This window comes from Aquarana catesbeiana, linkage group LG01, assembly GCF_042186555.1.
Source record: "Aquarana catesbeiana isolate 2022-GZ linkage group LG01, ASM4218655v1, whole genome shotgun sequence".
Lineage (NCBI taxonomy): Eukaryota > Metazoa > Chordata > Amphibia > Anura > Ranidae > Aquarana > Aquarana catesbeiana.
The window spans coordinates 497,345,015-497,365,822 of NC_133324.1; the positions used below are offsets into that span (position 1 = coordinate 497,345,015).

At 43.6% G+C, this 20,808-nt stretch overlaps 1 protein-coding gene across 3 annotated transcripts in view; it reads right to left on the reverse strand.

Annotated features, from left to right (window-relative positions):
* Positions 1–20,808, reverse strand: part of NCAN (neurocan) — a 367,742-nt gene that overhangs the window by 213,050 nt on the left and 133,884 nt on the right. For all 3 annotated transcript variants that reach the window (XR_012235261.1, XM_073592508.1, XM_073592518.1), the window contains exon 3: positions 8,528–8,929. Coding sequence is in view for 2 of the 3 variants with exons in the window: in XM_073592508.1 (XP_073448609.1) it covers positions 8,528–8,929 (402 nt within the window). In the remaining variant the exon portion in view is untranslated. The remainder of the gene's footprint in view (positions 1–8,527; positions 8,930–20,808) is intronic.

The window sequence follows — 20,808 nt, forward strand, 5'->3', positions numbered from 1 at the left end:
GGTACAGTGGCTGCAATAGATGGGCACAGTGGCGTCATTCGACAGGCACAGTGGCTGCGTTTGATGGCACAGTGGCTGCAATTGATGGGCACAATGGCTGCGTTTGATGGGCACAGTCAGGCTGCAATTGATGGGTTTTTTTTCAGAATTCTTCAGTTTGTTTGTCCCCCCCCAAAAAATTTTGAGCACCAGCCGCCACTGTTACATAGTTAAAAGGATCCAGCTTGTTCTATACCTTGGTTTTCCCATGGAAACTGGAAATCACTGTAGCAGGCACCAAATACTACAATGGTCTCTAGCTTTTGGGTCGTATGCCAACACAGGGAGTGGCCCACTCTACCATTCAGGGAACATGCTGCATTTTCTTAATGAATACAAAGCACTCTCAGATTGGGTGAAGTGGAGAGGTGGGGCAGTGATATCATAATCTCCACTTGCAATTAGGAAAAACTTTGTATAAAACAGGATCCAAAAGCTAGTGGAGATCACTGTAGTAGCTGTTCCTACCACAGTGATTTCCAGCTTCCACAAGGATTCCAAGGTATGAAACAAGCTGGACCAATGTAACCATGTAAAAATCGCAGATCAGAAAACAGAAAGTAGATTACAGCACATCGGAGCCCAGACATTATACAGGTGAAAGATATAGCTTCAGCCTCTTAGAGGAGTAAAGTCAAGAGGAGCATAGGCTAAAGCCTGCTACAAATTGACAGTTTCTTTTCATTCAACCCAGGGAGCTAAAAAGAAAAAAGCTTGCTGTACTAACTATCCAATATTTGTACAGCGATCTCCCCACTGAGCTTTTGTGTTCTGACAGGGGGACTGTCACCTTGCTAGAACACAATGGTCAGCCATTGGCTGCGATGACAGATTGGATGCCGATCGGTTGCTGTTTTTCCAGCATGCCTGTTCAACAGAAGCCAGTCATTTCTGTTGAACAGACCGATACTGGACGATATTTGGCCTGCCTGTACCAGACTTTAGCCCATTACTTCACTTGTTTGTATAGTGGCTGGGCTCTTGTGTGCACCGTTTCCTCCTTCTATTTTCTGATCTGATCTGATTTTCTGCTAGCCTCTTTGAACGCTGGCACCCGTTTTGTGTTTTATACTGCAGGGGGAGGTTTGTAGTGCTTTGAACGATTCTCCAAGTTCTTTGCATATGGGTCACAGTATGTAAAAATTGCATTACCTAAACAGCTTTAAAGAACAAGCAGCACATTGATGAGGTCATCTCTTTGTCACTCTACCCTCTTCTCTTATCAACAGGCAACACAACTAATTGGCTATTTGTGCTACTTTTCCCTGTTCCAGTCTGAGCTTTGCTATGAAGGGACTGCAACAAACTTACACTACTTGAATAATTAAAAAAAAATAAATAAATTTAAGAGTACATAAATGATTATAGAGCTGTCTTTTTCATGCCTTTTATTTCTACCTGGAGTCCAGCTTTTAGCAGCCTGGAGCTTTTGATGGCTGTTAAAAGATTGTGACTGGCATTTGTTTCTAGAAAAGATGGGCAGCTTGGAAGAAAGTGGCAACAGAAAGTAAAGAGAAAATGGTACTTCAAATGATAGATGAGTGCCAAGAAGACATTTCCAAGTGCACTAGAATGCAGATAAGTAACACGGGGCCGCTGTTAGCTGCTGTATTGTTATTCTTTTACAAAGCAAAGTGTATATTTAAAGCTAGATTTAAGCATCAAGGCAGCACATTTTCTGAAGTACTAGGCTCTTGTCATCTGCAAAGCCACTTTATTGCCATAGGCCCACAGCTGCACGAACCATCAAACAGCATGAACTGTTATTTCTCAGTAAACCATGACTAACGCTACTGATGTTAACGCATGGCGCTTGTCCATTTGTTCTGCATTGGAATAAAGATGGCTAAAATGGAGCCAGATGCTCTATTAGCATACGCTGTAATGAGCAAGCATGAGTGAGCATACAAACGGCTGGAAATAAATAATAAAACAATCGTGTCATACAGCACATGTGTAAATAAACCTGTACGACCTACTGCAAACGCTGCATGTAACAGTCTGGAGCAATTCTGCAGATTTACATAATTGCTAATAATTACTAGCGTAAGCAAGCTGAGAAAGCAGCAGACATTAAGAATGAGAGAGTGACAACACAAAGAACAGGGCAAGGAATGTGAAGGGGACCAAAAACATATAGAGGTGATGAGAGCAGATGGCAAGAAGAAGGCTGGTTTGAAATAAAAAAGGAAGATGGACACAGAGAGCCAGGAATCAGAAATGTGCAATTCCAGCTGCTTTCAGGATAACAACCTCTAAATGGAATTCTCTGTGTTTGATCATATCAAGGAAAGTGTAGCTGAAAACGGGAAGGGAAAGTGCTTGTTTGTGGAAATGCTAGTAATTAAGAGCTATGGCAGGGGGGATATGAGTCTAAGATAATGCAGAATACAAAAGATTCGGACTGACATGAAGAATGGGTGAGATGAGAGATGGTAAATATACATGGCAGCAAATGTGAAGCTGATGGATTGGGAGCAATGGAAGAATTGCATGTCCTTTATCTGGAAGTAAAGTATTTGTTAGAAGAATGAAAGCTGATCTGATGCAGGGAAGTAATGGGGGGGGGGGGGGGGTACAGCATAATGAATTGAACAACTTGAAGTACAAGGTTTAGACAGTAAATAGGGCATGGATCAGGGAGCTGAGTGTAATTTGAGATCTGAGTGGAGAAAAAGGATGCAGTCTCAGAGGGAAACATGCACAGCCTAGCCTGTCAATAGCCTGTTGTGTGCTAGATGGGGGGGGGGGCAGGGCAATCTCCCAGGATTTTTCTGGTGTCTAATCCCTCGCTGTGGCTATTGTATTCTTGATAGTATCGGCTGTCAGAATACCCCGACGGTGTCTTCATCTAATTGGATGCTGTTCGCCTGACAATTTTCAGCATGGCCCTTTTGATCTTTTAATTGAAGAATATGCGGGCAGATTGGTGTTGACAGGGCCACTCACTGATTTCACTGATTTCAACCAATTCAATAAGTACCAGATAAATTCACTAAGTGTATAGCCAGCTTTGGGCCTCTTGCACAGTGCAGCTTGAAAAAAGTTCAGTACAGCTTTTTTTTTTACTGAGCTAAAATACAGCCCAATAATTGTAATGGGGCTATGCACGCAGGCACGTAATTGCAGCTTCATTTATAAAGTTAGGAAACCAAGGATAGGATTTTGTTTTTGGATTCAGCGTAGAAAGTCTGCTGTGAGAAACGATATACATGTCAATATGAATGAAATGGCTTTTTATTTTATGGAAAGAAATCAATGGTAAGGTGTAATGGTGGACACACAGGGATCAGAATTCAGGCATCTGTAACCACTATCAATTAACTTTTTATTGCATCAGAGATCAGGCAGATAAATTAAATTTACCACAGTTTACTGACACTGCAAAATGATCTAAAGAGCTGCTGATAGGCTGCCTTGGTCAAATGTGGATGTAATTGTTTGAAAACTGCTGTGAGTGTCGTCAACAAATAAGTTAACTGGTTATTATAGAAAAACTGTAAAAATTTACTTCAGTTTTTTTCTTAAGTGTTTTAGATTATATGTGTTCTTTACTCTATCTATCTATCTATCTATCTATCTATCTATCTATCTATCTATCTATCTATCTATCTATCTATCTATCTATCTATCTATCTATCTATCTATCTATCTATCTATCTATCTATTTATTTATTTATTAATTACAGGTACTTACTGTATATATAGCGCCATCAATTTACGCATCGCTTCATAAATATATTGTACATTTACATCAGTCCCTGCCCTCGAGGAGCTTACAATCTAAGGTATGCAATGTCTTACAATTGCACATTTAATACACAACAAAAGACTCCCAAAGCACTTTGGGTTAGCTAAGAGACAGCAATACCAGCCTGCCTTGGTCTTGTTTTGTCTTACTAAAACTTCAGATTGAGCAGTCCAAATAAAGAGTAAGTCACTGCTTAAGAGTCATCCACTTCTGGGTGGCACAGCAGGCATCAGAAAAAATTGAAAGTCTTGGTAACATGAAAAGACGCCTATAACTCAACCTGTTGTCTCAAAAGTAAAATGCAAATATTGGGGGCATGATTTAATGTTTGAAGTGTTGTTGAAGCCATTGCAGAGTTGTGGAGCAGCTTGTGCTTTCTATGGCTCAATACTTGGCCGGGTGATGGGTGTGTGTGGCCTAAATATTTGAAAAGATTTCTGTCCTTCTCTTTGGGGGTCTACCTGTGGAAAGTAATGATTGGAGGGGGCAGTGCATTGTGCTGAGGTGATGCAGAAAGAAACTTGCAGTGGGAATTAAAAAGGAATTCCGGGCCCCCACGAAAAAAAATGAAAAGCTGCTGACTTTTAATACTAGGACACTTACCTGTCCTTGGTTCCCACGATGTCGGCACCCCAGCCGATTTTCGGATCAGCTCTCGGGTGCTGCCACCGCCATTCGTAGTAAGGGAACCCAGCAGTGATGCCTTTCGGCTTCACAGCCTGTTCCCGACTGTGCATGCGCAAAGCGCTTTCTAATTGGAGGAAGTTAGGAGGGGGTACCTGTTCCCCTCTCGCCCCTGGAAGGTGCCAAATGTGGCACCAAAGGGGGAGGAGTCAGTTAAGAAAAGGTTCCACTTTTGGGTGGAGCTCTGTTTTAATCCTAGGACCTACAAAGATGAGAAATGTGTTTTGTAGTCAACAGCTGAGTGGTTGCAGGTAAGTTTGGATTTCTGGGTCTGGAATCTCACTTTTTTGTGCTTGTTGAGAGCAAAATGTTAATAAAAAAATCATATTTACATGACTTAATAAAACAGGAAAATATTTGTAATTAAAAAAAAAAATGTTTTCCCTGCATTAAAGTAAAAAATGTCTCACTATTTGTCCCCCCCACACAACACTTCTCTGTTTTTTTATTCTATGGACGGCGCATGCCTGCACGGCTTGCTGAGGTTGCACTTGGAGAAGAGGAGGAGCAAATAGCACTGGTGGGGGACCCCAGAAGAGGAGGTAAGAGACCACTCTGTGCAATTCCATTACACAGTGCAAGTAAGTATAACATCTTTTAGTTTAGGAAAAAAAATACCTTTAGAATCACTTTAATAAAGAAAGTATGTACAAACCCCATAATATAAACCCACAATATAATCAACAAGGATGCAAAGGGTAACTATAGGATCTATCACATGTCTATATGTCATAGTCTATGCTTTGTATTTAACAAATATTTAAAATTAAAAAAAATGAATGCATATGCGCCAAATGCAGTCTTGTGTTCACATGCATTTTTTTTTCTTTGCTAAAAAAATAACATATGGTGGCTCACACACAAGCCCATTTCATCAGTAAATATATGACATTTAATACATTTCTAAATGACACATGATGACGAGAGCAGATGTCACTTCCAAGGCTGCCAGAGCTCTCCTGCAAGAAAGAAACCCCAAGGAGCAGCCCTGCTGAGGTCAGTGCTACGAGTAGTGAATCAGAGTCTACATCTCTGAATCCATAAGGACAAAACCCTAAGACATCCTCCAAGGTATCAATGTGAAATGTTTGCTGCTCTGAGACAGAGAATGACAGATTTCATTACACCCCCATTTTATACTGTCTCTCTGGGCAAGAATCAGTCTGGCAGTGAAGCATGATGTGCCTCAGTGTAAAAAAAGATATCAAGACATCAAAAGAAGTTTTAAAAGAAGCTCTCACTACAAAGAACATAAAGGTAAGCAGCCTGGTAATATAGCTGAAAAATCTCATCTGCAATTCTATGTTCCCTAAACACTCAATGGCTAGCATAAGCATTCCCATACATGATGCCCTAATGATATTGTAGAAATACTTTCTAAAAGTTATTTTTCAAATAGTTCTATATTTACGCAAACTCCTTGCTCGTCAAGGTGAAAACTGAGATGCACATTTTTACAGCAAAATACAATTTTCCCTGTTGTCATTAAACAAATAATGATTCAGAAAAAAATATTTGCATAAGCAATTTGCATGTTATCAGCTTGCAAAAAAAAAAAAAAAATATGCATGAAAAAATATTTGTTGGAAAATCTGCATTTAGAGTGTTTGTGTGGAAAAAAAATATTAGTGAATTATTCAAGAAAGCTGCTCAACAGATATGAAAAAATATTTATATACCATGAGAAGTCACAAGAACCGTTCAAGTTTTGTGTACATCAAGCTTTCAGATCTGATTGGTTCCTACAGGCAATGCAGACACGTCACTTTAAAGGCATAGTTCACCTTTACCAAAAAAACGGTCTATGCAGATGCACAAACTCTGCAGCTTTGACTAAAGTTGAATAATACCCTTGCTATAGGTGTAGACCATTTACCGACTTCATGAAGCCTTATCCACTTCTATTTGTTTTTTCCAGATCAGATTGGAGGTAGGCATAAAATACAGTAGGTTTGCACCGATACTAGTATCGGTATTAGTGCCGATACCAAGCATTTGCACGAGTACTTGTACTCGTGCAAATACTCCAATGCTTAATCCGATACCTCGGAATGAAGAGGCATTACTCCCGGAAGTCAGTGGGCGGAGAGGGAATCAACAAATGGTAGGGGTACAATGTACTAATTCACATGGGGGGCTGGGATCTGGGGGTCCCTTTGTTAAAGGGGGCTTCCAGATTCCAGATTCCGATAAGCCCCTGCCTGCATACCCCCACAACTACCGGGCAAGGGTTGTGGGGATGAGGCCCTTGTCCCCATCAACATAGGGACAAGGTGCTTTGGGGGGCTACTCCAAAGCACCCTCCCCATGTTGAGGGCATGTGGCCTGGTACGGTTCAGGAGGGATGGCACTCTCTCATCCCCCCTCTTTTCCTGCTGCCAGGTTGTGTGCTCAGATAAGGGTCTGGTATGGATTTTGGGGGGGACCCCTGCGCCATTTTTTTTTAATTTTAATTTTGGCACAGGGTTCCCCTTAATTTCCATATCAGACCTGAAGGACCTGGTATGGATTTTGGGGGGACCCCAACACAATTTTTTTAAAAAAATTTTGGTTCGGGATTCCCCTTAATATTTACACCAGACCCAAAGGGCCTGGAAATGGACTGGGGGGGAACCCATGCCCTTTTTTTCAATTAATTTTATCCATATTGCCGAGATCCAACAATTCATTACAGCTGCGATCAGTTTTAAATGACAATTTTTCCTTTAGAAATTTCATTTTGCTGTGGTATTGTTATTGTACGGGAAAAATGCGCTACTTTACAGGCATACTATAGACACCCCCCAGGCATGATATTTAAAGGAATATTTCATTTTTATTGTTTCACTTTAAGCATTAAAATAATCACTCCTCCCGAAAAAACGGCTGTTTTAAAAAAAAAAAATTGCATTGATACATGTCCCCTGGGGCAGTACCCGGGTCCCCAAACACTTTTTCTAACAATAACTTGCATATAAGCCTTTAAAATGAGCACTTTTGATTTTTCGTGTTCGTGTCCCATAGACTTTAATGGTGTTCGCGTGTTCTTCCGAAATTTTTGCCTGTTAGGATGTTCTGGTGCGAACCGAACCAAGGGGGGTGTTCGGCTCATCCCTATACACTGCATAGTAAAAACAAAGTACTCTGTTGAGCTGCTCAGAAGTAACAGTTTTTGTTAAGGCTTCCATTGATGACTTTTCCTTCTTTAAATATTAGTTGTCTCATTATGGCAATTGCCAATCAGTGCTGCCTTTCAGTGGCTATCAGTGCCTGCCATCAGTGCCGCCCATCAGTGCCACCTATCATTGCCCATAAGTGCCGCCTATCAGTGCCACCCACCAGTTCCCATCAGTGCCACCTATCAGTGCTCCTCAGTACTGCATATCAGTGTCACCTATCAGTTCAGTGTCCATCAATGCTGCATATTAGTGCCTTCTCATCAGTGCTATCCCATCAGTGTATTATGCTTTGAAAACTGTCACATGACATAAAAAAAAGCATTGGTAATTGGTATTGGCGAGTACTTGATAAAAAGGTACCAGTACTCGGTCCTAAAAAAGTGGTATCGGTGCAACCCTAGCATAAACGGATACAAGTCCGTTTACATCCATCACTCCATAGAGGAGAATAGGGGGTCTGATTGGATCCTCCTTAAAAACAGACAGGTGGACCTAATTGGACCGCTCGTGTACTGTTCACCTTCACCATCTCAGGAGCAAGCTCTTTCTCTGATTCAGACCTCCTCACATGTGCTTTCTTTCCCCTGATTCAGTAGTTCTGAGCTTAGTATTTGAGAGCGCACCCCTGTGATGGCGAAGGTGCACAGTAACAGTTAAGGCATTCAACGTCCTGAGAACGTAAATGGTCTACGTTCCTCATGATGCCGCATTACTCAGCTTTACTCAACTTTACAGATGCCCCTTATCTGTATAGGAAATTTTTTTGATAAAGGTGAACTAACCCTATAAGATATGAGGTACTTAGAGTACCGCATCCCTCTTCTAGCACCTGCACAATAACATCAGTTAATATCTGTGTGCTGTAATAGTTTTTATAGATTAAGCTGACACCTACCAGTGACTTCCAGTGGCACAGTGTCTTGTTCATCTTCAATGCCCAAAACAATCTCACAGCGGTACATCCCTGAGTCACTGGCATGAGCATTGGACAAGACCAGTGTGGCATTGTAGCGGTTGTGAGGGTATCCAGGCAAAGATACTCTTCCCTCGTAACCACGAGCGACTTTGACCACATTTTCACGGGCCACCAAAACAGCTATTTCCTTCTCTCCTTGATCGAGCTGAAGTTTGCTCCACTTAATGCGTGGTGATTCTGAGGTGATATTGAAAGCCTGTTGGGTTTGGGAAGGGCGAACCATGAAAAGGCAAGGGAGGGCCACCGACTGGGCCAGTCCGCATTGCACAAGGCCATGTTGATGTCTGTGGATATGCAGAGGTTTTACATTCTCTTCAGCATCTAGGAACAAAGCACATATGTTATATGTGTTAATATATGAATGTGTTTAGTTACACGTTATCATCCATTTAATGTACATAGCCATGGGGTGTGAATTTACAAATGAGAGGTTAAGTGCCATTGACTACAAAAATATTTTTCCTGTGACATTCTACAGCTGCCTTTGCATTTCAAACATATAAAACAAGAATCCAATTTTCATTAATCCCATTGTAGTAAGTACAAAGCTATGAAGGTATTATGAACAGTATGATAAGCATAAGAGTGCAGGACACACATTTTGATTGATCATTGGTGGCTTCATGTAGATATATGCATAATATTAATAGACACATACAGTAGAGACCCAGAGAACCAGTGATGGCATCACTAGGTCTAAAATGCTGTAAGGTTTTATTTAAAACTGTAATTACTGTAGCATTTTGCTGAGCGGGAACCTTGGAAGACAAAGCATAAGTAGATTACAATGTAGCTTTAAGATCAAGACTTTATATAGGAAAATAATTGTAGCGCCCCTGCCCTAGACTGGAAAAATCTAGCTTTCAGCTCTTTTGTATTCAGCTGAGCAGCAGATTTTTTTTAGGTCTGCTCAGGTCTCCTCAAGTCTTGTGGCTTATTACTCCTGCCTGCCTCCGAAAGAATCTTTAGTTTAGGAGAGTTAGTCACTGGGTTATGAATACTTATCTGTCCTCGGCCAATCCCTGGAATGTAGTTTCAGAAGTGTGGCGAGGAAAAACATAAATGTTTGGGAAGATCTATTTAGAGGTCTCTCTCCTGGAGCCTCTCCCCTGGGAGGCAGTCTATGTTACTGAAGAGTAGGGATGAGCTTCGCATTCGAGTTGAACGTATGTTCGACTCGAACATCGCGTGTTTGGCCGTTCGCCGAATTACAAACGTTATGGGCCGTTCGCGCCAAATTTGAGTGGGGCGTCACGGCCCATAATTCACTGTGGCATCGCAGTGCATTGCTGGCTGATGATTGGCCAAGCATGCACTATGACCTGCATGCTTGGCCAATCACAGTGCAGTGTGTACAGAGAGCCGTAAGTGGCCAAAGCCAGGGAGGCTTTGGTCAATTATGGCTCAGGGGGTTTAGTACACGCCCCACACTATATAAGGCCGCCTGCGTGGCGGCCTTGTGTAGTGTGTTGCGGCTGAGAGAGATAGACAGACAGAGAGACAGTGTCATTTGATTTAAGTTAGATAGAGTAGGCAGGTCGAGTCAGTTAGCTGCACTTACAGTGTATTGTGTATATATATGCATTCCAGGTGTTGTGTATATATATATATATATATATATATATATATATATATATATATATATATATATATATATATACACTGTATTCAGTTTAGCTAGATCTGTTCCTGTTATTCTCTTCCTAATATACTGACGGGCAGGCATGTGTTTTTACAGTATTTCCAGTTAGTGTACTGTGTACCCCGCACAGTTGCACCTACAGTATAGCTACCTGAAGCCAGGTGCTTGTGTGCTTCTTCTGATCCTATTAATAGCACAGGCAGGCTCTTGAAGTATTTCCAGTTAGTGTACTGTGTAACCCTGCACAGTTGCACCTACAGTATAGCTACCTGAAGCCAAGTGCTTGTGTGCTCCTATGATCCTATTAACAGAACAGGGAGGTTCTTGAAATATTTCCAGTTAGTGTACTGTGTACCCTGCACAGTTGTACCTACAGTATAGCTACCTGAAGCCAGCTGCTTGTGTGCTTCTTCTGATCCTATTAATAGCACAGGCAGGCTTTTGAAGTATTTACAGTTAGTGTACTGTGTAACCATGCACATTTACACCAACAGTATAGCTACCTGAAGCCAAGTGTTTGTGTGCTTCTTCTGATCCTATTAATAGCACAGGCAGGCTCCTGAAGTATTTCCAGTTAGTGTACTGTGTACCCTGCACAGTTGCACCTACAGTATAGCTATCTGAAGCTAGGTGCTTGTGTGCTTCTTCTGATCCTATTAATAGCACTGGCAGGCTCTTGAAGTATTTAGAGTTACTGTACTGTGTAACCCTGCACAGCTGCACCTACAGTATAGCTACCTGAAGCCAAGTGCTTGTGTGCTTCTTCTGATCCTATTAATAGCACAGGCAGGCTCTTGAAGTATTTCCAGTTAGTGTACTGTGTACCCTGCACAGTTGCACCTACAGTATAGCTACCTGAAGACAAGTGCAGGTGTTCTCATACTAATAAAACTACAGGCAGGCAGTTGATTCTGCTAGCTGCAGTATAATTAGTATGTCTGGAAGGCCAACAAGGAGAGGCAGACAGTCACAAGCCAATAAAAGAGGGCAAGCAGGCTCTGTGTCTAGAGGCAACAGTGCTGGTCGTGGACACGGTGCATCCTCATCAGCACATGGCCGTGGGACACGCTTGGCCTTTTTTTCGCCAGCTGGCCGCGTTGAGCCGCAAAATGCGGAAGACTTGGTCGAGTGGATGATCAAGCCGTCCTCATCCTCCTCATCCTCTCTCACCCAGGCTCAGGGTACTTTGTCTGGCAAAGCAGCTGCCAACGTGGCCTCTTCCCTCAGCTCAATGGCATCAGTCACTCCTTCCCTAGCCCCACCATGTCCTCCTGAGGAGTTCCCCAAACTGTTTGACCACAGTGTTGGGTACATGCTCCAGGAGGATGCCCAGCATTTTGAAGGCTCTGATGATGGTACTCAGCTAGAGGAAGGCAGTAACGTGAGCCCAGACAGAGGGGATGCCCAAGAAGGACAAAAATCTGGCAGTCATGTTCCCCCTGCTGCAGCATACTCCAGTGATGAGGAGGGAGGGGATGATGAGGTCACTGACTCAACGTGGGTGCCTGATAGGAGAGAGGAGGAGGAGGAGGAGGCACATCACCAACGAGGCAGGATGCCCTCCAGGGGCCAGCTTAAGGGCAGCACACTGCATCACACCGCAGAGCTCCACATGTGCAGGGTGCTGCCGTCTCTGTGCGTTATTCCAAAAGTTCTTTGGTGTGGGCCTTTTTTGAGATGAGTACATCAGATCACACCGCTGCTATTTGCAACATATGTCTCAAGTGTATCTCGCGTGGCCAAAACATCTCCCGCTTGGGCACCACATGCTTGACCAAACATATGTTGACCTGCCATGCAGTTCGTTGGCAAGCATACCTAAAAGACCCACACCAAAGAACAAAGAGGACCTCTCCTTGCTCCTCATCAGCTGGCATCTCCAACCCCACTATACCTTCAGTCCTTTCTGAGACCTGCACTGAGAGGAATGAAGGTGTGTCACAACCAAGTACTTGCGGGCAATCTGCTATTGGTACACCGATGTCAGATTGTACCAGGCAAATTTCCCTGCCCCAGCTGCTGCACCGCAGAAGGAAGTTTGCTCCCAGTCATCCACATGCCCAGTGGTTGAATGCTAGCTTGGCAAAATTGCTAGCACTTCAACTGCTACCTTTTCAGTTGGTAGACTCTGCCCCCTTCCGTGAGTTTGTGGAATGTGCGGTTCCTCAGTGGCAGGTTCACAAACGCCATTTTTTCTCACAGAAGGCGATTCCGGCTCTCTACCGGCATGTGGAAGGCAATGTCTTGGTCTCGCTGGACAGGGAGGTAAGGTGCATATTACCGCTGACTTATGGTCCAGCAGGCATGGACACGAACGTTACCTAAGTTTCACAGCACATTGGGTCACTCTGCTGGCAGCTGGGAAGGATGCAGGACAAGGTGCAGTAGTGCTGGAGGTTGTTCCGCCATCACGCCTCCAAAATGCTACTAGTGGTGATTCTGACACACCTCTCTCCTCCACCCCTCCTCTTCTTCTTCCTCCATGGCCTCTTCCTGTGCTGTGTCCTTGGAACCAGCAGTGCTCCGCAGACGTTCAAGGGGCTATGCAAGTATGCAGGCCAAAAGATGCCATGCGGTGCTTGAGCTGGTGTGCTTGGGGGACAGGAGCCACACTGGGGCAGAGATTCTGTCAGCTCTGCAGGGGGAGGTTCAGAGGTGGTTGACACCACGCCAGCTTAAGCCAGGAATGGTGGTTTGCGACAATGGCACCAACCTCCTCTCCGCCCTTCGACAGGGACAACTGACCCATGTGCCCTGTTTGGCTCACGTCCTTAACTTGGTGGTGCAGCAGTTCTTGGGCAGGTACCTGGGCTTACAGGATGTCCTGAGGCAGGCCAGGAAAGTCTGTGTGCATTTCCGCCGGTCATATAATGCCAGTGCTCGGCTGGCTGGCCTCCAAAGGGAATTTAACCTGCCCAAGAACCGCCTAATCTGTGACATGCCCACCAGGTGGAACTCAACGTTGGCCATGCTGCAGCGGCTGCACACGCAGCAGAGGGCCATCAATGAGTACCTGTGCGACTATGGCACCAGGAGAGGGTCAGGGAAGCTTTTTTTTTTTCTCCACACCAGTGGGCCATGATCAGGGATGCATGCACTGTCCTGTCACCATCTGAGGAGGCCATGAGGATGGTGAGCAGTGACAGTGCATGCATCAGTAACACTGTCCCCCTTGTCCACCTGTTGGAGCACACGCTGCGTGGAATAATGGAGAGGGCACTTAAGGCAGAACAGAGGCAGGAAGAGGAGGACCTCCTTAGCTCCTAAGGCCTCCTTTATCTAGACAGTGTCCCTGCGTGCCCGCCGATCACACAGGAAGAGGACTAGGAGGAGGACTGTGTCAGCATGGAGGTGGAGCCTGGCACTCAGCATCAGCAGCAATCTTTAAGGGATCATTTACAGTCCCAAGAAACACATGGACTTGTACGTGGCTGGGAGGAGGTGGCTGCAGATCATGTCGTCCTTAGTGACCCAGAGGACTCCGGACCGAATGCCTCAGCAAACCTATGCTGCATGGCCTCCCTTATCCTGCAAAGCCTGTGGAAGGATCCTCGTATTCGTGTTATCAAGGAGAGGGATCGTTACTGGCTGGCAACCCTCCTTGATCCACATTACAAGGGTAAGGTTGCAGACCTTATTTTGCCATTGCAGAGGGAGCAGAGGATGAAACCTCTTCGGGAGGCTTTGCAGAAAGGTCTGTGCAACGCGTTCCCAGAGACTGGGAGGTTACAAACTATTGTTCCTGGACAACGTGTTGCTGAGGCTTCGGTCAGTCAAAGAACGAGCGGTGGAGAAGGTGGCCGTCTGACCGATGCGTTCAGACAATTTTTTAGTCCGCAGCCCCAAGGTATGATCGGTTCCAGCAACCATCGCCAGCGTCTGTTTTACATGGTGCAGGAATACCTAGGGGCAAGATCTGACTTGGACACCTTTCCCACCGAAAATCCTCTGGGTTACTGGGTCTTGAGGATGGATCACTGGCCAGAACTTGCACAGTATGCAATTGAGCTACTGTCCTGTCCTGCATCCAGCGTTCTTTCGGAACGCACATTCAGTGCTGCTGGAGGCTTTGTAACCGATCACAGGGTGCGCCTGTCCACCGACTCGGTCGATCGACTGACCTTCATAAAAATGAATCAGTCTTGGATCACCACCAGATACCAAGCACCTGATGCATATGTAACCGAATAATTTTTTTTGAAATGTCAGATTCCTTCAAGACTCCCTATGCTGATGCTGAGTGACTATCCTGTTATGCTGAGTGACTATCCTCTTCCTTCTCAATGAATATGCTGATAGCTTGTAAGAATATTTTTGGTTCTGGGCGCTGCCCCCAGTGGCTAAGGCCCAATTTTTCTGCCTCTGTTTAACAGGGGCGTGTAATTACAATTTTTGTGGCACCAGCACCACCATCACCACCACCACCAAAGGCCCAATTTTTCTGCCCCTGTTCAACAGGTGCATGTAATTACAATTCTTGATCTAATATTTCACAGCAGGGCCCGTTCCAGCGCCCACCAAGAGTAACTGTGAGGACTTACAGTGTTGTGGCACCAGCACCACCACCACCATCACCAAAGGCCCAATTTTTCTGACCCTGTTCAACAGGGGCATGTAATTACAATTCTTGATCTAATATTTCACAGCAGGGCCCTGTGAGGGCTTACAGTGTTATGGCAACACCAACAACTAAGGCCCCAATATCTGCAGAGTATATAGGGCAGACCCCTACTTTCAAACATCCAACTTACAAATGACTCGTACTTGCAAATGGAAGGAGACAACAGGAAGTGAGATGAAATCTACCCCTACAAAGGGAAATTCTCTCCTGTAAGAGTTAATATGGAAAAAAACGTTGCTCCTTTCCACTGATGCTTTATCACCAATCCTTGTTTCACTAAAAACCCCAGATTTTCAAAAAACATTTGTCATTGGGACAGAAAGTGAGGTGAAATCTTCTGAAGGGGAGCACAGACAGCAAAACAAATGTCACAGGGGTGATAACCGTTCCCTATGTTTTCCAAAAAGCTTAAAATAGATTTTTTGGCTGGAGCTAAACACTTTAATAATGTACCAGTTCAAAATTACAAACAGATTCTACTTAACAACAAACCTACAGTCCCTGTCTTGTTTGCACCGCCTGTATACTGCTGTCCAGAGGGCCTGGGGCCCCACGCCTTTCCTTTTTTTAATTTGGGTGCGGGGTTCCCCTTAATATCCATACAAAACCCAAAGGGCCTGGTAATGGACTGGGGGGGGGGGGGGGTGGTACCCATGCCGTTTGTCTCACTGATTTTCATCCATATTACCAGGACCCGACATTACATTAAAGCCGTAAGCAGTTTTAAATGACTTATTTCTTTAAAAATGTCATTTTGTGCAGGGACTATTCTAAGCACGGGAAACACGTGCCACTTTACAGGCATACTATAGACACCCCCCAGGTAGATATTTAAAAGAATATTTCAGGGTTTTTTTTCACTTTAAGCATCATTAAAATTACTGCTCCCGAAAAAAGGGAGGGTTTTAAAACTTTTTTTTGCATTGATACATGTCCCCCGGGGCAGGACCCGGGTTCCAAAACCCTTTTTAGGACAATACCACGCAAATTAGCCTTTAAAATTAGCACTTTTGATTTTGAACATTCGAGTCTCATAGACTTCAATGGGGTTCTAACGTTCGTGCAAAGTTTCGGTCCGTTCGCAAGTTCTGGTGCAAACCGAACTGGGGGGGTGTTTGGCTTACCCCTACTGAACAGCCATTAGGCCTCAGCATGTGCTTGCTGTTAGGCCTCAGCATGTGCTTTCCTGAGGGCCTGGACCTAAAAAAAATTGCTGGAGGACACTACTTTAGGAGACTGGGCTGAAGAAAGACCCCTTTCACTGAAGAGTGTTGCAGGGAAGCTGATTGGGGAGATTTCTCTGGAGATTTTGCGTAGGACATTTTGCCCAAAGATCCAGGAGTGGCTGTATTTTGAGGGTTAGACGCTAGATGTTGCTACAAGGATTGTATCTCCTCCTACAGAGTCTCAGACTATCTGGCTGTCCCCTCTACCTCCAACAATACTTAAGACTGCTGCTGAAGGACTTTGCCTGAGAATGTGTCCTTCAATGCCTCCCTGTGTTCCAGTGGTATACAGACAATTGCATGTATGGCAAAAAAATTTAAATATAATACACTTAAACACATTTCCCATAATAACTGACCAGTACATTTTGTATAAATTGAGGCGATATTAAACATGTTCTATTGGAACACACTCCAGGGCTATAGGTAACAGAGTGAACCAAACAAACAGTAAATAATTAAACATTCACATCATGGCATTGATAGGAATGCTGGGGAAGGGGGTGTTAGGTATTCTCTACAAGGAGAAGGTTACATAAAAGGATTACCTGTGCCATGTTTAGGATGAACAGGTGAGTGGGGAGAAGAGCCACCTGACACAAATCTTTTCATATTTAGCAGGACATTGTGTTATCTTCTTGAGAGGTAGTGTGTTATTGATAGTTTTCAACCACAGAGCTTTTGTAGATGGGAGGTCTAGCAACTGGGTCCTAGCTATATGTTTTTAGCAGTGTACAAAGTGTCAAACAGATAGACATCGGTATAGCCATCCAGGCTAGAGGGGTACAGGATTCCAAGAAAAAATTATTTGGGGTTGAGCTCCAATGGTGTGCCCATATGCTGGTGCAACAAGTTCATAATTTGCTTCCAGTAATCCTGGATCACTGGGCAGGTCCATAATACATGAAAAACATGCATGGGGCCTGTTGACATTTAATGGCCATGGTATGGACATAACAGTCATGGTGAGGTTTATGTTTCACTAGAAGCACTGGAGTTCGGTAGGCTTTATGAAGCACATATCGTTGAGTAAGCTTATCCAAGGCCTTAAGTGATGTCAGTCACTGAGTTTAAAGGGTCTCATCAACCAGTGGGCCAATAATAAGCTTTTAGGGTGCCTTTCTAGTGAACACCTTCAGTCTGGAGTGCAGAACATTTGAGGGTTGAGATTAGTTTAGAGGGGGTGTCCACAATGGGACCCCATAGAAAACTTATCTATATTAATGCAAAACTGAGTTAAGGGAGCATGCCAAACTACAGGACACAAAAGAACACATTGAGTTGGAATTCTGTTTTCAGCTGTCTAAAAGTTTTAATTCAACCATTTTGCGAGATATGGACAATGGGGGAGATCCCCAGCCCATATCAAAGCTCTAGATGTGATAGTAAAAAAAACTCTGGTAGGTTATGATTATGTCAGAAGGGCGTCAGGTTGTGGACAGTAGGGAGATGTAGTTTTGGTAATACAGAGGCCCAAACTTTTAACGGCTGCAAAATAAATTTATTATTCACAGGTTTACGGGAAGTACCGCCAAGGCCTCTAGAGATTAGGTATAAGGGGTATGGGAACCCTTTTACTTCTGATAGGAGGAATACGTTCACAAATCCAGAAAAGTCAGTTGTCCTTGTGTGGAGATTGTGGGATAGCTGCAAAGCTATGTAATATGTAATAAGTTTAGTCTAAATCTAATGCCGCGTACACACGAGCGGACTTTACGGCAGACTTTGCCTGGTGGACTTTTCGACGGACTTTATGACGGACTTTCCGAATGAACAGATCAACACACGACCAACCAAAGTCTGATGGATTCGTACGTGATGACGTACGACCGGACTAAAACAAGGAAGTTCATAGCCAGTAGCCAATAGCTGCCCTAGCTTCGGATTTTGTCCGTCGGACTAGCATACAGACGAGCGGACTTTTCGAACGGACTCGAGTCCGCCGGACAGATTTGAAACATGTTTCAAATCTAAGTCCGTCAAACTTTTGAGAAAAAAAGTCCACTGGAGCCCACACACGATCGAATTGTCCGACGGACTCAAGTTCGCTGGACCAAGTATGCCGTAAAGTCCGATCGTGTGTATGCGGCATTAAGGTCTTTTTTAGGATTGACCAAATTTATGCCTTCTTATCTCTGAATGGTTATATGATTTCAAGTTAGGTACACTGAAGAGTGCCAATAAACCTATAAAATTTTAGGCAGCATAATAATTTTCATTAGAACCAGGGGTTGTTTCATCCATAGCTTTTAGATTTACCAAGGGCTCCATTTATTGGGGTAGACAGTCTGTTACGTTCTCAGACACCACATGCCTCCAAGTTGTGACAGTGGTAAGTGGGCCTGCTCTTAAATAGGCAAAATTGAATGGTAAAATGTGAGACTTAGACCAGTTAATTACCAATGTGAAGAATCCCCCAAAGTGATTAGTTAAAAAGCTTTCTTAGTTTTTTTTTTTACCAAACAAATTGTAAAGAAAGGTTTTTAGTACACACAGTATATGAATATAACCATCATATAGTCACATATTGTCACGATTGGTATATTTGGAGAAAACAGCTTAGAGAGTGCTACAGTTGAATCAAAATATTAATCAAGCAGTCATCAATGTGCGAAGATAAGGATGGCAATGTAAATTGCATAACAGTAAGTAACATATAAACTTGGGTGGATCCCAAAGAATATAATGAGGAGGATATTTGAAAAATTCAAAAAGGGGAAAAGAAGAAGAAAAAAAAGAGAACAGGTGTATGGGAGGATGTAGGGGAGGGTGAGTGATGGGGTGCAAAACCCCTCTCTCTAGGGGAGGAGGGTTTTTCACAAGTGTAAAAAGTGCGCAAAAAATATATAATATAATTGCCTATGAGACCCTCCCAGTGGAAATTAAGTTTACCCCTGTACTGGGTAAAGACTAGGGAAGAGGAAGGGGGAGGGGAAGAAGGGAAAAAAGGGGGGGTAAAGAGGAAGGATAGATCAGGTTAGGTTAAGTCGCCACAAGATCTCTCCGACTAAGGGAGTCCTCTCCAGAACCCCCTCCTCCCTAGAGAGGCGCTTCGTGTTGGTTGCTCCAGCAGGGGGGGAAGGTATAGTCCTGGAAAACGGTTGGACACTTGTAATGGTCAGTTGTGCAGTAATGGCACCAACAGGCTCAGCTAGCTTCAAAATTTGGATGGAGAATCTTTCGCCATGCTAAAAAGTTCTTTCATATCTTAGTTTTTAATCCACTTCCTTCTTGTTTGTAGACAACCCTCATAATGCTAGCATGAGCTATAAAATCTGAGCACCAGATTTGCTCAGCTTAATCACAATGTTCTGTAAGCTCTATACTGTGAAAACAAACTAGATCACACCAGTGCCTATACAAACTTAGATTGGAAACTAGAACTCACACTGTACGTTTAAATATGAGGAATCATCCAATACCAGCACAGTGAGCGTCACACTTTGGCCCTTTGGTCATAGCCCAAACTGACTCTTCTGGTATTCTGTGACACTTTTATTCTCAGTGATTGCAACCTCCACATTCTAGCAGACACAGGTCCAAGAGGGCTGTGGAAAGCTAACAATGTCAGGTCTGGAGCATGCCACACGACACTAACTAATGCAGGCTGCTCCTGATCACAGCTGAGATTAGAACCAATTTAGGTCCTGTCAAAGAAGGTAGCCATCCTGCAAGGATTTATCATCTCGCCTGCCAGCGATAAGAATAATCAGGGCCAGCTGTGCCCTAAAGCTCAGGGAGGGGAGAGAAGTAGAGAGCAGGCATATATATATCTGTACTGAGCAAGGCTTTGTGTGCGAATGTCACCATTCTGGGCCTGACTATTGTTCCAGGCTATGAATATACTCGGAGCCTGAGCAAAGTATCAGAGGCTTCCCCAGAGGCCTATTCTTACCATCAGGAAATGTAGAGAATTGCTTACATTACATTTCTTTGTTTAACTCTCTCATTCTCTCTCCATTGCATGTTTTCACCTGATATCCTCCCTGCTCTCTGTGGATCATTTGCTCATGTCACGTTCTTCTGTTTTCACCTTATCGCCTCATGTTCCTATATCTGCTGTGTGTCTTACACATTTCTTACTCTTCGCAAGTGCTGATATTTATCAGGTCATGTTTAAAATAGCCTGTAATGCTGGAGAATAAAAAGATTGAGGGCTGACTGTCCACAAAGCAACAAGGTAACACATATATTTATAGTATCTGCTGCCTTACACATTGTTCATTAATGATGCCGAGCAATATGTAATATTCATACAACAGCTCAGTAATCTAAAACTTTTAAGAAGCAAGTCTAAATATAACTCTCACATTGTTCTGGGACACTAAACGTCATTGTGCATTTATGCTGGGGACACCAATATTGGGACCTGAACTTAAAAGCTCAAATAGCATTCATTTTAATTTAAGTTACTGATAATAAAATAAACCTCTTTAGAGTATGTTGAAACTATTAACAAAAATAACTGGAGGCAAAAGTGGAATACCACTTTAAATCTGGACTTCAGGCAGATAAAGACAAGTTAATGCAGCTTTGTATTCGTTAATACATAATTACATTTATTTTGTTAAAATGCAAACAGTGTAAGTTCATGAATGCATCTAGGTATGAGCCCCTTGCAAGCCATGTACAGCAAAGCTTAGAACAGAAGAGAGAACAGCAGCACAAGGAGCCAGTCAGGATTTCTGCAGTGCTCATGTACTAACACAGA